General features: G+C 37.8%; 2 protein-coding genes across 2 annotated transcripts in view; one reads left to right on the top strand and one right to left on the bottom strand.

The window, feature by feature from the left end:
* The window catches only part of LOC129749562 (mucin-2-like), a 265,074-nt gene that overhangs the window by 25,035 nt on the left and 225,016 nt on the right, over positions 1 to 15,023 (top strand). Inside the window, exon 2 of the mRNA XM_055744576.1 lies at positions 12,821 to 12,993. Within this exon, the coding sequence (XP_055600551.1) occupies positions 12,918 to 12,993 (76 nt within the window). The 5' untranslated portion in view covers positions 12,821 to 12,917. The remainder of the gene's footprint in view (positions 1 to 12,820; positions 12,994 to 15,023) is intronic.
* Positions 1,353 to 6,854, bottom strand: LOC129741946 (uncharacterized protein K02A2.6-like). The gene is made up of 4 exons (XM_055733773.1): positions 6,741 to 6,854; positions 4,866 to 5,837; positions 1,805 to 4,730; positions 1,353 to 1,710 (listed from the first exon to the last, which is right to left on the bottom strand). The coding sequence occupies exons 2-4, from the start codon at positions 5,835 to 5,837 to the stop codon at positions 1,457 to 1,459; spliced, it is 4,152 nt and encodes a 1,383-aa protein (XP_055589748.1). The 5' UTR covers positions 6,741 to 6,854; the 3' UTR covers positions 1,353 to 1,456.

Raw genomic sequence — 15,023 nt, 5'->3', positions numbered from 1 at the left:
TTCCAAAACAAATCCATTAATAATAAAGAACATTTCCCTAGAATAAGCACTTGGATATTAATCTAAAACCAATCACTTTTTAAACATTGATTTATAGTTTCACTGCATCTGCCCACATATCTTTATATTTGGAACTAGGACATAACACTTGGTGGAATTTTCTGCATTGGGAACCAAAGTTGAATTTACTGCTCAATCTTCCGCATACAAATCCAGCCAGGATAAAAAAACTCCCTCCCCATAATATCGGAAATATATTATCAGAATGTCTCAAACTCGCTTATGACTCTCTTCTAGTATTCTTAAATAAACCAGGAACTACTTCGGCAACTTCCACCGGCCACTTATTCGAACGTTTTCCATTAGTTTTTTCTGAAATTCTTAGTTAAACTTAAATTTCACCAAAATTGACGATAGGAGAAAAGAAACACGCGTGCGTCGCCAAAAAGTCATGGCTTACTTCCCCATTCTTTTCTTAATTCAATCTATACTTATTTAAACAATTTATGATGCTTTTATAAACTTGAAGGGTTTATTTATTATCATTATGCTATCTGTACTATTTACCTTATAAACTAGCATAATTGCTTAGAATAATACAAAAGTTCAAACGACTTAAACTTACTCTTTTTAAAATGTTAATCTTTTTAAGCCGATACTACATGAACACACAAACTTTTTTTTTATTAAAACAAAGCGAGCTTCGAAAAAAGTTTTTTTTTATCTGAATTAAAATACGAGTTTAATGAATTTTATAAATCTAGCCCCGACAGTTTTTGATAAGTTTTCAGTGAAAGCCCAAAAGAACCACATTGATTTTAACCGTTTTGGCTTTCTTACAGAAAGGCATAGGGAACGGTCAGTTGGGGATATCATTAATTAAGGGTCCAAGACCCCACTTTATAGGTACCAATCGACTCAGCTCGACGAGTTACGATGATGTCCGGGAATTTGTATGTTCCATAAAAACGTTCTTAACACATTAACTCCTATTCTAGGTTTCACGATTTTGATGAATTTAGTATCAAAAAATTGCATTTTTTTTTTCCTGTAGGACTTGTTTCAAAACCAAAAAAAAACAAAATTGTTTAAAATTTTTCTATTCCATAGAACATATCATGCTTACGTTGGCTCCAAAAAAGGTAGCCATTTGCTCAGCAGCAGTAGCCAGCAATCGCTAAATTAATTACAAAGTGTAGAGTTCTCCGGTGAAGAATATTTCGGTTGAAATAAACGAACGCAATACAGTTCGGACAATTACTTTTATTGCGGCTGGTACGGTTCGCTGTTGCACTACAACTGAACTAATCCCTCATCTCAAAACTTCGGATAGGCTTTCGCTCTCTCTCTTAATAACTCTCTCTATACTGTTGAACAGGGTTGAAGTCATATCCTACATCCTCCCCCCTCACTAATATAATTAAATAAATTTGTTTATATGGTTAAGAGTAACACTTCACGGACTATACCGCACTTTAGGTTTCCGTAGTCGTACTGGACGTTTTTCGATTGGCGAAGTGTTCCTTAAATTTCGGTGCATATCTCCAAAAGAGGCCGATGCCGTAGCCATCGGTGCAACGCCTTCTGATGATGACATCCGTCTAAATTGTTCTGCTTCCATTGTGCCCTTGCTAGGATCTTTCCCGGTCTCGGTTGTTTCTGCACGTGACTCGTCCTTTCCAGGGGAACCTTGAGAGGAAGTAAGAATGCCTAAAAAGAATAAATTATAATTAATGGATAAATTAAGTGAATTGAATAAAATTACATAAATCATCGCGAAAAGAACAAAAAGTTTTGCACCAACCTTCATTTTCCCTTGGCAACTTTCTCAAGTGAGTAACCGAACGACGATACGAAACTCCTTCATCGTTAGTGATCCTGCAATCACTTCCAGCTCTTCTGTCGACCCGAAAACGCTCCAATTTAAACTTTGGTTCGAGTTTACCATTATCGAAACTCCGTACGATAACAGTATCATTTACTTTAATATCTGATGGTGTGGCATGTCTGCGGCTATCTGCGTATTTTTTACCTTTTAATTTCTCCACTGCATCTCTTTCGCGTACTGCTTCTTCCCGATATAAGTAAGGATCCGTTCTAATCGACGGAAGTAGGTCTTTGATAGGTCGCCCGGTCATAAGTTCTATTGGGGCTTTTCCTGTTACGGTATGCGGAGTGCTGTTATACATTTGAACATATTCTTTCAATGACGCACGCCAATCTTTGTTTGTAGTCTTTGCGATTCGTAAAGCTCGTAGCAATCCTTGGTTTTGCCGTTCCACAAGGCCGTTCATTTGCGGCCAATACGGTATAGAATGAACCAATCGTATATTTTTATTCGCACAATAACTAGCAAATTCTTGACTCGCAAAGGGTGGCCCATTGTCACAACGTATTGTTTCCGGATAGAAATGTTCATCAAACAAGGTTTGAAGCGCAGAGGTGGTGTGCGATGCGCTGGTAAGCTTCATTTCTATAACCCTCAAAAATCTGCTGAAATAGTCTACTATTATTAAGAAAGTACCACACTCTTTGACACTAAAAAAGTCGATTGCTATATCCTGCCATGGCCGTTCCGGGATCTCTTTCCTTGTCATAGGTTCAGGAGGAAATTGCGAGCTAACTGCCGCACATCCTGCACATTCTTGCACTTTGTTGGTGACATCCCTATCCATGTAGGGCCACCAAACCTTTTCGCGTAGAATTTTTCGCATTGCGATAACGCCAGGGTGCCCTCGGTGTGCTATATCCAGTGCTTTGTTCCTCAAACTCTGCGGTAAAATTATACGTTCGTCCCGAATCACAATACCCTCCATGATACCCAGCTCTTTTTTGAATGCCTCGTATCGTATTAAATTTGCCGGCCAATTACCAGTTTTCATAGCTTCAATAACATCGGTTAGTGTACCATCTTTCCTTGTCTCATTCCTAATCTCGTCCAAGTTTATTGCCGTTAGACCTTCCCCTACAGCGAAGAGAAAATGTTCTGAGGCTTCATCAAACGCAGCTTCCTGATTTGGACATAAACGCGATAGAATGTCAGATATGTTCATGTGACCTGGAATGTGTTTAACAGTAAAAGTATAAGGTTGCAGACGAAGAGCCCATGATTCTGCTCTGGTACAAGCACGACGACCATCTTGATGTTTTCCTCCGTATATGTATTCTAATGTCTTGTGGTCGGTGTACAAAATAAAATGCATACCAAAGACGTAAAGGTAGAATTTTTCTACTGCCCATACTACAGCCAGGGCCTCTCGCTGTGTCTGAGGATAAACCTTTTCGGATGTTGTCAATCCTTTTGAGGCAAAACATATTATTCTGGGGAAGTTCTCCTTATCACGCTGGACGAGGACTGCGCCGAGTCCACTCGGTGACGCATCTACGTAAAGCTCAGTCGCATCGAGTGGATCAAAAAATCCAAGTTTGAGTACTTTGACTGTCAAGTCGTTCCTGAGATCATCGAAGGCATCGCATTGTTCTTTTCCGAAAACCTCCACCTCTCCACGGATAAATTTCCGCAGTGGTTCGGACCGTGAAGATAACTTCGGAATGAAGTGGCCCACAAAATTGACCAGCCCTAGAAAACTTCTAGTCTCCTCTTTTGTTTCCGGTTTCCTGAAGTTTTTAATAGCAGATATTTTCTCGTCTGACGGGCTAATTCCCTTCGCGTTGACTTTGAACCCTAGTATATCAATTTCGTCTACGCCAAAGGAACATTTCTTCTCGTTCAGCAAAGCATTGTTCTGACGAATTACTTTCAAAACTTGTCTCAGTCGGGTGTCATGTTCTTGGCGGGTGCGGCCTGTCACCACAATATCGTCTATATAAACTATGACGCCATCTATGCCATTCACAATCTGGGTCATTACCCGCTGAAAAATTTCGGGCGCACAATTTATACCGAAAAATAATCTTTTGAAGCGCATAAGTCCACGCCCAGTCATAAAAGTGGTTATGCCGCGTGAGTCGGGATGCAATTCGATATGATGAAAGGCTGATGTAATATCTAATTTTGAAAAGCATACCGAACCTCTCAATCTATTTAAGAAAGTGTCAATAACTGGGAGGGGGTAGTATTCTCTCTGGATAGCAGTGTTGGGGTACCTCATGTTGATGCAAAGCCGTACATCGTCTTTCCCTTTTGGTACGACCACCATAGGGGAAATCCAATCAGATGAACCTTGCACCGGCTCGATAATATCACATCGTAGCATTTCGAGTATTTTTTCATCCACTTTTTGCTCCATAGCGCTTGGAACTCGTAGGTATGAAATTCTTTTGGGTGGGATCTTTTCGTCAATCGTCAACTTAACTTCGATGTTGGGAAATTTAGGAAATGGTTTAAATGTCTGAACGTGTTGTACATCGAGTCCTACTTTCAGCACACGGAGCTCTTCAGCAGTTTGTTTGCTGAGAAGACATTTGTTTGCTCCAGTCACTACGAAGAATTCAGCGTATGCCTTCGGTTTGGTCTCATTCACTGAAATCCATGCTTCAAAAATTGCTGAAATTTGCAACGGTTGTTCAGATGCATACGATTTGAACTGACGAGAGCATTGGAATTTTGTCTTATATATTTTAACATCGGTTTTCCCAATTTTGTCCCAAATTTCTGATGTAACAGAGTTGATCGAAGACCCAGAATCAATTAAAAATTGAACTGGAAAAGTGTCGATTTTACAAGTTATTATTCCATCAGATTCTCTTAAAAGATGGTATGAGTGTCCCTATTAAAACAAGATAAAATTTTTTTTTAAATTTACGCATTTTCGGTTTATTTAATTTCATTTATCAAATTAGTTCATGGATGTAGAAAATATTAATCACAGAATAATAGAACAAAATTAAAACGATTACTCTACCTCAGACACGTCACTTGCAGTTGGACGACGAGGCAGTTCTTCCTTCCACGGAGCTTCTCCAAGATTATTCGTTTCACCTTCCGGACGCTTCCAGACGTTACGAGTAGGCCAATTCTGCTGTCTTCCTGGACATTTTCTTCCGTAATGCCCTGTCACGTTGCATCTATTGCACTTAATACGTCGACCTGGGCACGATGGTGACTGCCAATAGTGATCTTCGGCTCCACAGTTGTAGCATTCATTACGCCTAACCATCGGACGAGACTGAGTATTCAGAAATCTTGTCCGGTGATTCGATTGTGGTTGTTTCCAACGGTTGGTCCGATACGGAGCTCGACGAAAATTGCCACGTTGAACCGTGGCAACCAGAGACTCATCAGCAACAAATTTGGCCTTTTCTTTTTGCTTGTAAAGGATTTCGCGATTGACAGCATAATTGGTTATTTCGTCTAGAGTCATGACGTTTTCCATTCCTTTGTCACGAACTCTCTCATCGCGAGCACCCATGGTAACCTGCTGCATAATTTCTTTTTCAATTCGTTCTCCGAAGTCGCATCGCACTGCTTGTTCTCGCAAACGTAGTAAAAACAAATTAAACGCTTCTTCGTTGGTTTGCCGCATTGAGCGGAAAATCTCCAACTCAACGCGATCGTTATGCTTCCCCACGAAAAATTTATTCAGCCTCTTAATCGCATTGTCGTATTCAGGTTCTTCCTCTGGACGATAAGGAATCCGGGTTGGTTCTGGGTGAATTTCTTCTGGTGCGGGTCCTGCGTTGTAATAGGTTCTCTGCAAGCCTCGCCCTCCATATGTCAATAGCATGACCAACTTCTCATGTTGTGTTTGCACACCTTTCAGCTCAACGAGAAGTTCAAAAGAGCGCAACCACTCCTCCCATTCTCTTCTCAAACCTTGCGGATTAATGGCATCATTAAATGGCTGCAAAGGCCAGTTAGCAGATCCTCCGTTCATCTAAAAGAAGAAATGAAAACTTACCGTCAAGATTCCATTTGTGCGTTTTTTCTGTACGATTTATTTCATTAAACTGTTATCAAAGTATGTTTCAATGCAATGTCCGAACAACGAAATTTCACTCTACATATGTGATTATAAATTGTTTGCTTTTCCCGTTTTATATTTGAAAAAATTCAATAACCTACTATTTTTATAACAAAGCAACCGTAGCTAACTCCAATCGATTAGTTTCGTTCTAACATTTTCATTTCATCTCACCCATTTTCAACTCATCTCATCAAAATACATCACACACATGATCCTGCAGTTCGACTACGACTCAACGTCGGGCTCTTTCAGTTCCTCTCAAAGTGCACATATTTTTTTTCTTCCCTTTTTCACAACAAAATACACACGAGCGACTGCAACGATAAGCTGGTCTCGCTGTAAACGTGACTGCGACCAAAAGTCGGACTCTTTCTTTCTAGCGACTGCATTAATCATTTGGTCTCGCTGTTCACACTTGCATTTTTCCACGACTGCAACACATAGTTGGACTCACTTTGCAAAAATGACTACGACACAAGTCGGACTCTCTTTCCAGCAACAACATGCATATGATTCATTTCACTAAAGGCGGGAGCTGTTCTCAGTGTTAGTGACTACAACATTGCGTTGGTCTCATTTTTCACACCACTACCACTCAACAATAGACTTTTCCTGGCGAATTTATGCTTTCACCGCCATATTTCTTTCCACTGTTCACATTCTGTTTTTTCACCTTGTTTGAAAAAAATTTACGCCATATTAGAAAAACATCAAACGCTAGGAATCTTCCATGTTTACGATGAACAAGACAGCGAAAGTTGCACAGGCCAGCGTAGGTTTTCACTTCCCACCAAACGTTAAAAAAATACTTACGATCCTACCGGCTGCGCCACTTGTAGAGTTCTCCGGTGAAGAATATTTCGGTTGAAATAAACGAACGCAATACAGTTCGGACAATTACTTTTATTGCGGCTGGTACGGTTCGCTGTTGCACTACAACTGAACTAATCCCTCATCTCAAAACTTCGGATAGGCTTTCGCTCTCTCTCTTAATAACTCTCTCTATACTGTTGAACAGGGTTGAAGTCATATCCTACACAAAGGCGATCAAAAATTTGACAAAAATTTCATAAAACAGCAGAGAATCGATCCCACGCCATCTAGCATTAGAGTTTAGGAGGTTAACCCCTTGACCACTAGTGAGCGTCGAGATATGTGGCTCTCAAACTTTAACAGTTTGAATTATTTGGATTATAAATGAACTCGTTGAATATAAGTTCGTTTATCCTCCAAAAAACGTACTGGGCACCTTTTTTTATATTGAGTTTAGTAATTTTTGCTATCGATTTTCTTTAATCATAATCTTTTTTATAGATTAATAATAAATAATTCAGAAATAAGGAATCCATTATTGTGTCATTTATTTCCAAAGATAATTGACACTCTGTAAGAAAGCCTCCAATCCACTGATAAGTGTATTAAATCGGGTTTTTTTTTATTATAGTCGTTTTACCATCTTTATGGCATTCGCGACTTTATCAACGTTACAGTTGGCGGATCGTTATTGAAAAACTTATCCGGTACAACTGTGTTCGATGTTTACTATTGGGCTCGAACTCGCGGACATCGGCTCAGGAGATTTTGTTTTAATATTATTCTTTTCCTTTATTTAACTGCATATTTAAGAAACATATAGTTGAGTATAATCTATTATTTAAAATTGTCGTGTAACGGTGTAAGTCACACTACTGCTCCGAAATGCCTCAACCGAATCCCACGAAATTATTTTTAGAATATAATATAAAACAATATAATAAATAGCCATGAAAATAGGTTTTAATCAATTAAAAACACAAAGCTGTATTAATTGTCCGTAGTAATTAAATTTATACATTTTTTTGTTCTAAATTTTAAATTGAAAAGTCATTGCATCAATTTTTCGAGATTTTCTCCCCTTTGTTTGTTTTTTTTTTTCTCCATACCCATAGGCGGCGCGTCGCGAGCAAATGTCGTCGTAAGAGAATAGTAACCAAAGCAAACTGTGCATTGATTGCTGGGAAAATTTAAAATTTGGGCGCCTATTTCTCGAAAAGTAGGCCTTTTTTTCATGCACGTGGTGGCGATATGCAATCTAAATGTGATTTTTTCATTCTTTTCGATTCCTTGCCTGGTTGTACGGGGCACATGTTAATGAATGACGTCTAGATGTGACACGGTTTAGTACCGTCAAGTGGGGAAACGTGCAACAATGTTTAACTTCAATGGCTTCTAAAAATCCTATGTTCACAGTTAATTCTACCCCTTATGCTTAACAAGTTTTAAAGATGATGGGACATCAAATTGGCGCAGTTAGAAAAATTATTGGTTTCTTTAGTTATTTTTAAATTTCTAAAAACATGCGAATTTCATCCTCCTTAGAAATGGGGTAACTCGCAATAAACTTTGCGGCCACTCGGCAATTGTTAACTGGACTAGTGCGATGCTAATAAACAGAACCATTTATGCAAGCTTGGGAGGACTTACAATCAAAGCCACACCAACGAAGGGATGTCCCCAAGGCGGGGTTCTATCACCGTTGTTGTGGTCCTTGATAGTGGACGACCTCCTAAACAAACTTGTATCCATGGGATTCGAAGTTATTGGCTTTGCAGACGACGTAGTTATTATAGTTCGGGGAAAACATGAGAATGTGCTGTCTAATAGAATGCAAACTGCACTCAACTACGCACTATTTTGGTGCAGGGAAGAGGGACTAAATATAAACCCTTCCAAAACTACTGTGATAGCCTTCACTAGGAGACGAAAAATTACACTAAAACCTCTAACATTAGATGGGGAAGTGTTAAACCTCGAATCACAAGTGAAATATTTAGGCATAGTACTAGACTCAAAGCTATCATGGAACCCACAGATAGAGCATGTAATCGCTAAGGCTACAACAGCTCTATGGGTCTGCCTCAAAGGAGTAGGGAAAAAATGGGGACTACAGCCGAAAATTATCTACTGGATATTTGCAGCTATTATAAGACCCAAAATCTCTTATGCCTCCTTAGTATGGTGGACCAAAACTATGCAAATTACGGCCCAGAAAAAACTAGCGAAGCCACAAAGACTTGCAACGCTAGCTATAACTGGCGCAAAGCGAAGCACACCGAATGAGGCTCTAAATGCACTACTAAATATTCTGCCTCTACATCAATTCATTGAGTTAGAGGCGGAACGTAGTGCCTTGAGACTCTCCAAATACAAAACTCTCTATGAAGGAGATCTTACAGGACACCTCAAAATCCTAAAGAAATTTAAATTAAACTCACTTATTGTGAAAAATGATGACTGGATGGAGCCCATTTTCAACCTAGACATACCATACAATGTAACTATCAATGATAGGGACGTGTGGGAGTCAGGTGGACCTGCGGTTCCTCCCAGATCGATCCTATTCTTCACTGATGGGTCAAAAATGGATAAAAGAACTGGGGCAGGGGTTTTCGGACCTAGACTCAGGATCTCAATTCCTATGGGAAACTGGCCAACAGTATTCCAAGCTGAAATTCAAGCCATTCTAGAATGCACTTTAGCCTGTTTGAAAAGGGGATACAGGTACACAAGTATCTGCATGTTCTCTGACAGCCAGGCTGCTCTCCGAGCACTAAGTACGTTCACATGTTACTCCAAACTAGTTTGGGAGTGTATAGTTGCACTAAGAAACCTGGCCATAAGGAACAGAGTATCTTTATTCTGGGTACCAGGCCACTGCGGTATCCTAGGGAACGAAGAAGCAGACCAACTAGCTAGGGAAGGATCTCAGGGACTGTTGATTGGACCTGAACCTTTCTGCGGAGTATCGAGAAGTGCCTTGACTATGGAGCTCAAGAACTGGGAAAGCACCACTATTGTTTCCAACTGGAAAACAGCGGAGGGAGCAACCCAGGCAAAAAGATTCATTGAACCAAGCGCACGACTCTCAAAAAACATGTTGAACTTAAGTAAGCACGAATTAAGTACTTACACAGGTCTCTTGACCGGACATTGTCCAACAAAACAGCATCTCAAAAGGATAAACATAATTCTGAACGATGACTGTCGGTTCTGCGGGTTCGAAAAAGAAACTGCAGAGCATCTTCTATGCAACTGCTGCGCCCTCCTAAATAGGAGAGAGCGTGTACTTGGGGCAAAGTTAATTAGCGCACAAGACATATGGTTGCATATCAGCCCTAAGAAGGTTATATCATACATCTTTGATATCATACCCGATTGGGATAAAATGCTTAGTCAGCAATCAACTGTCACTCCAATCAATAGTGCAGGTGAACCTGACAGCATATAGTAACGCGGGGTAAACACCACAATAGATCAACTACTGGTCGCAGTGGGCTCTCCCCTACAGGAAAAAAAAAAAAAAAAAAAAATAAACTTTGTTTTTAATAAAAAATCTTATGAACACGTATGAAAATTTATAGTTTTTAATATATAAGCGATGCCTTAGAGACCATTACGCATGAAAACACCAATTGCAGTAATTTGTTGGTCTGTAAAAACTAATTTTCTGAATATAATGATGCTGCATACATTTAGGGGTTAAATAATACTACGAGCAATTCTACAAACTGAAATCATAAAAATAAATGTTTGGATGAATGAAATTTCAATGTTTACATTTTGTTGCATTTTGTTGCATTTAACCCCAGACACCTAAATGAATTATGAAAATATTTATTTAAAAAAATTGGGTGATAGTTTGAAAAATATTTTTACACCAACAGTGTTAGTATAGCATGAGGAAACCAGTAAAAAGTTTGTTGGTAATATACTCATGCCAATCCGTCATACTGGGTAAAGTTTTTTTTGGCATCAAAAATTTTTAAAATTTGTACATTTATTGCTCACTTTTTCAAATTTTATATATACATAAAAAAAACTTCAAAAAACTAGCTTAAGATGCGAGAAATTATGTCATCAACATTTTGTAATCATTAAAAGATAGCTTAATAACAATACATAAAATTAAAAATTGATTCAATGTGGTGTTATATAAATGATGCATCTAACCCCGCTGTTGCATGTTGCCCCTTTTGACGGTACCTACATATCCGTTGCCACAGCACTCTGCGCGGTTACTTTGAGCTCCGCATTAATAGCAGAAATTATAGATAAGCTAGATGATAATTGATAACTGATTTAATGTTAGCATGAATTTCAGATCAGTTAGGACTACAGAAGTAAATACTATCTCCCATCTTCCGTCACTTCCTAAAATGTTATGGCATCGAAAGAGTACACAAGAAAAACAATAAGCGCATGTTAAAAGAGAGTTTGTTTTTTTTTTTCAATTTTATTGCAGTCCGAGCAGATCGTATCAAAAAATTGAGTAAAATTAGAAATTTTTAGCCCTGACAAATGCAAAGCTCTTAACTAGTCTGATTACTTTGTGCACATTAAACTCTATTTGTTTGTTGAAATGGATATGAGTAGTCAAACAAGCTAAGCTAGCTAAGCTAAGCTAAACTCTATTTGTTTGTTGAAATTTATTTGCAAAAGTTATAGATTGGAGGAAACCTTTGAACTTATTCGAAAATTTGAAGGATTAAAACAAATAAACGGGTTTTCGTTTTGTTATCAATGTTCATCCATCATCGCTAAACTTGTTGCAATTCAAGATAGGTTTTTCATATAGAGCGCTCAAATAAAAAAAAGGGTTAATCGTTAACTTGATATGCCATTAGATTATTCGACTATATAAAAGAATTTTTGTTTATAAATTTATGTTTACACTTGGCGACAATAGTTAATTTTTTGATCGCCACTTAACTTAACATACTCATACCTGCTTATGAACTGAAATCTTTCAATAGAAACTAGTCAGGAGTCAGGAAATAATTTTTAATGGTTCACCGTAACACTAGTCAAAAGTTTCTCCTAATCAATTCCTTAACCTCTCTTCCAATCAAAATTATTTTGCTAGTATGCATAGGTAACACTATTTAATGCACAAAAGAGATCTATCATCCCTTTTTCTTTCCTCCAATCTATCTATTGACATCTAGGACGTGGCCGGCGCCGTTATTGACGTTAAAAGAGAGAGTATCAGTTTTGTGCAGTGTGTATGAGCTGCTAATCCCAAGCACCGTTCATTTGACCTCTGAACAAAATTGTTAATGGCTTCGGTTAATCACGGAGTGCGACCATTGTCGATGTGGTACTTGTTCTACTGAGACACGCCAGTGATCGTGGAACTCGGTGATTGTTATCATAATTTTATTTTGGAACAAGTAAAGCATACATTTTCAGGTTTTACGGTTTAAGGTGGATGTGAGTAGTCTATCAAGCTAAGTTAATTTGAGTAGTCAATCAATCAAACTAAAACTAGTATGAATTAGGAGTAAAAATTAACTTAAATTCATGAGCGTTCAATAAATATGTAAAGTTGGTCATGCTCACGTATTGCTGCATATTGGTTTATTTTTCTAGAGAGAAGTTTTTATTTTAACTTTGCTACTTGACTGTTCGGACTTGAATTGGAAAACAAGCTATAAATAAGAAAATTCTTAACTTTGAAATTGACAATGCCCCATTTGTAAGCATCTTATTCGAGTTGACCACGGTTATCAATTTAACGTAATTTAAGCTTATATTTTCGACGTGTATGTAACTACATGGACATTGTCCATTGGACAATTTATTGAGCAAACCCGACGGGAACCTTACAAACCCATCGCTCTGGACAGTTACAGTTAAACAATTAAGGAAACAGAAAAAAAACCGACAAAAGGTAGGTACAAGCTGCGCAGTTCAATCTTGTACTAATTAATCACCAGTTCAGACCGATTAAGCAAATTAATTTTAACGGCCAGCCGTGTTCCTTTTGCCAATGCAGCAGCAGCAGCAGCAATGATACCTGTCTCTACTTACTTACTTACTTATAGAATGGCACTTTTCTTTCCTTTCCATTCCAGGTTCTGAAGCCCAGAACACTGCGTTTCTGCAAGCTGCTTAGCCAGCATTCCCATAAAACCCCACTCGACTCGTTTCCCATGCTTCGACACGAGACAGATGCAAGAAAACGGCGGCTGCTACGTCAAAAAAAAACAAACGAAAAAAAAAGCCAAACAAACAAACCGTCCGTCAGGTAAGTGTCATTAAAATTCTATAGCAAATATTCGCGGGCAAATTGCTATCACATTTCGGTCGCCCATTTTTCGCTGTTGACGACTTTTAATTTTATTAGCTCATTTGTTGTTGTTGTCCGCGAATTGTCCCCCGGCAGATCGACGCTGTCCGATTAATGGATATCTACCTGTGTGCTGGAATGGGTTTCTGATGTCTGAGCTAAGGTAATCCAGGGCTGCGGTTCTTTGAACTTGAACGTTATATATGGACGAAAGGTTCAGTTTTCAGACAGTTAGTTAGAACCGGAATTTTGAGGTGCTTGCCCTTCGTAATTTGAGGACTACCATCGAGTGAATGTGAAAGAGAAACCAACTTACATTTGCGAAAAGCAGTTCAATTGAAGATCTATAACCAATACATCGGACAGAAACAGTTAACGGAATGGAGTTTTAAATTTTTTATCTTAAAACTCAAAATTTATATTAAACATAAGTTTTCAGGTTAAGATTTTTTTTATTTATTTATTGATTTATATTTTCGATTAGATACAATCTTAATAGACATTGCAATCGCCTTGTACTGGGGTGTGCAAAAAAAATCTTATTTATGTATAAAATGTTTGTATTAAAAACCATTAGTGGCTTATAGGTCTTTCGACCCGATGTGGTACGGGAAGTAAACAATAAACAATAATTACAGCATTGCCAAGGGGTCCGTTACCACTGACTCATCTTACTTCCTTCCAACTGTTCGAAACAAATAAAGAATCCTGCAAAGGTGTCTAAGTAACCTAAGTAAAATTCCAAATTTGCCGAGAAACTCCGGCTGGCTTGAATCCACAATCCATTAAATATCAGTTTTCCGCTCGTTTGACGACCTGTCCAATCCCCTCACGAATCCCGAATAATAAGTTAAACTATTATGAAAATATGAATATAATTTAAAACAAAGTTACACATTTTGATCATCTTACCTCATACCATTTGAAAAGGATTCTAGATTTTTTCAATTTCATAGGAGAAACACTATTCACACCACTTGTTGCACAAGCAATCAACCCGCAAGTCCGTTCCAAACACTTCCGGTGATCAGTGCTCCAGTAGACTTCCGGTCATTCGTACAATCGAACAAATTTTCGAACAATTAATCAAAAAGAATCTTTCAAAAACAATCACGGACCTGAAAAACACAAGCGTTGCAATCCAGATTACGCCTACGATATTTTACATGCTTTTACTTAAGGGGGGAGTAGGGTCTAACGGGTAAAAAAAAACACCATTTTCACGATTTTTTTCTAGAGCTTTCGTTCAAACAAATGTATTCAAATTTTTTGCATTATACAAAGCATTGTTAAAAGAACATTTAGTAATTTTTGCGTAGAAAAATATTGAAAAATGAGCCGGTGACGGAGCACTTTCGAGGATGCCTTTTAGAAAACAGGATTTGCGGTGGACACTGTATCTCAGCACAGAATCATCTGAAGTCAAAAAATCAGAGCAAAATATTTTTTATAGATGTTTTTCTCGACCCCAACGATTTTATTTTACCTTAAAAATTTTTTTATGAAATTTTTGAGGCTGTTTAAATTAAAAACTACGATTTTTCACGAAAAAATCCGCCATTTTTTATCTGTAAAATCTCCCCAAAGTAAAAAAAAAAGAAAATCGTTTGGGTTTGGTATTTTATATGTATTTGTATTTAGTGAACATAACATCTAATTATGAATTAAATCTAATGATCAAAATTGATTGATACAAAGCGTTTCTACTACTTAAGACATTAAAATTAATCATTCAAGATAATAGAAATACATTTCGCCACTTTAATTTTAAGTTTCAGTTCAAATTCACGGTTTCGCCATTTTGACAATGATATTTTTTTCTAGCGTGATAAATTCGGAAAACTACCTTATCACTAATCACTAATCGTACTTCCACAGCCAGAACTTAAGTCTGAGTCCCGAAGAATAAGAAAAACATTTTATTATTCATCTTGTCTTTGTTTATGCTTTTAATTATGTTAACATAAAAACATTAAAATAATTTAAAA

This window comes from Uranotaenia lowii, chromosome 2 (genome assembly GCF_029784155.1).
Source record: "Uranotaenia lowii strain MFRU-FL chromosome 2, ASM2978415v1, whole genome shotgun sequence".
Lineage (NCBI taxonomy): Eukaryota > Metazoa > Arthropoda > Insecta > Diptera > Culicidae > Uranotaenia > Uranotaenia lowii.
This window is presented reverse-complemented; position numbering and strand designations above follow the sequence as displayed.